The 1,629-nt window shown below is 40.5% G+C and overlaps 1 protein-coding gene across 1 annotated transcript in view; it reads left to right on the forward strand.

Annotated features, from left to right (window-relative positions):
* Positions 1-1,629, forward strand: part of SH2D4B (SH2 domain containing 4B) — a 111,280-nt gene that overhangs the window by 33,637 nt on the left and 76,014 nt on the right. Inside the window, exon 2 of the mRNA XM_023527994.1 lies at positions 607-795. Coding sequence (XP_023383762.1) covers positions 607-795 — 189 coding nt within the window. The remainder of the gene's footprint in view (positions 1-606; positions 796-1,629) is intronic.

A 1,629-nucleotide genomic window follows, 5' to 3' on the forward strand; every position in this document is an offset into this window, starting at 1 on the left:
TAATACGCTATAGAGTAAAGATGTTTTACCTTCGTGATCCAGCATGGCTGACTGGAAGCTGAGGCTCGCTGCATCACGAGAGAGAATCTACACCATATAGCTAGCCTGCGAAAAGATCAAAATTCAAAATTTGAAGTATGGTTTCTACTGAATGCACATCTTTCACACCATCATAAAGTTGGAAAGTTTTAAGTTAGGGACCATCTTTACACAGTTTGTAAACTGCCTTATTCATACCTCGATAAATTGATTAATATAGAACCACAATGTTATTTAAGATTATTAATATTCCATTACATGAGAACCCAATTTACTGGTCTTGTTTATGGACATTTAGGTTGTTTGTCATTTTTTAATGTTATTAAAATCCTCTGATGAACATTTCTACAGACACCTATGTAACCTTGAGTGAGAAATGAGATTTTGGAGTCTTTTCTTCTTGGCTTCCGGAACAATTCTGCTGCTTTACACTCCTATTCAGGAGAGAATGTCTTTTTCTCCCCACCTTTGCCAACAGTGAGTTTTGTTGACTTTAGACATTTGCCATTCCGATAGAGTAATACTGCCTGTAGTTTTGATTTGAAGTTCTGTTATGTGGTTCTTCAGTCTTCCTTACGAGCTTATACCTGCTGGTGCTCTCTTGGAAGGAGACAGAAAGAGGCGGAGATCACTAAGAAGTTCCGAGAGGCTCTGGCCAATGAGAAAGCCCGGATCCTGGCGGAGAAGTGGAAAGTGGAAATGGAGGACCGCAAGGCTGCCAAAGTCCTGGAGGAGCGCATTCATGAGGAATTCAAGGTGAGCCAGCGCATGGGGCATCTGCGTGCGGCCACCTGTTCTAGCTCCTAGGCCTCTGGGGCTGATGTTGATTTGGACAAGTCCTTGGCTTTTGGTTGGTCTTGAGTGCTTTATGAGAACACAAATCTGGAGTATCTGAGCAGGAAGGAACTTGACACATCTCATTGTACAGAAGTGGAAACTGAAGGGGGTTTCAGACAGAAGAGACTTGCCAAGGCCATGTGTAGTTGGGGACAGAGCCAGGATCAGAACTAAGGCCTTCTGCCTCTCAATCTAAGGGTCCTGAAATGAGGCCTGGAAAGAGCTGAGTCTGTGGTCAGACCAGACTGGGCTGCAGGTCTAACTCTACTGCTTACTGCTGTGTGACCTTAGAAAGCAGTATTTCTGAACTTCTCTTTCTTGTTTGTAATATTAGAGTAATAACAACACTCGACTTGAGGTTTTTCGAAGATTCGAGAAATTGAAAAATGCATATTTTCTGGCTCTTGGATAGCTGTTGGTAACCTTACATGCCTACTCATTCTGGGAGAGTTTGGATCTGGTAGAGGAGCTTTAGAGACCTCTGTAAGAAGTTTAGGTATCCTAAAATAATATTTTTTCCTGATCCCTATTTTGAGATTTTTTTTTTTTTTGCTAAAGGAATAATATATTTTTTGAGGTAATAGAAAACTCAGAAAATGCATATAAGCAAAAAAATAGTAATAATAATTATGCCGAATCCCAACAATTGTATTATTTTGTGAAGTGTAGATTAATGGCATTTGCTTATATCAATTTTTTCGAAGCCCCTTTTCCCCCCATAATGTTTAGATAGTGAGCATTGGCCCCTTACAT

This window comes from Pteropus vampyrus, unplaced genomic scaffold (genome assembly GCF_000151845.1).
Source record: "Pteropus vampyrus isolate Shadow unplaced genomic scaffold, Pvam_2.0 Scaffold20, whole genome shotgun sequence".
Classification (NCBI taxonomy): Eukaryota; Metazoa; Chordata; class Mammalia; order Chiroptera; family Pteropodidae; genus Pteropus; species Pteropus vampyrus.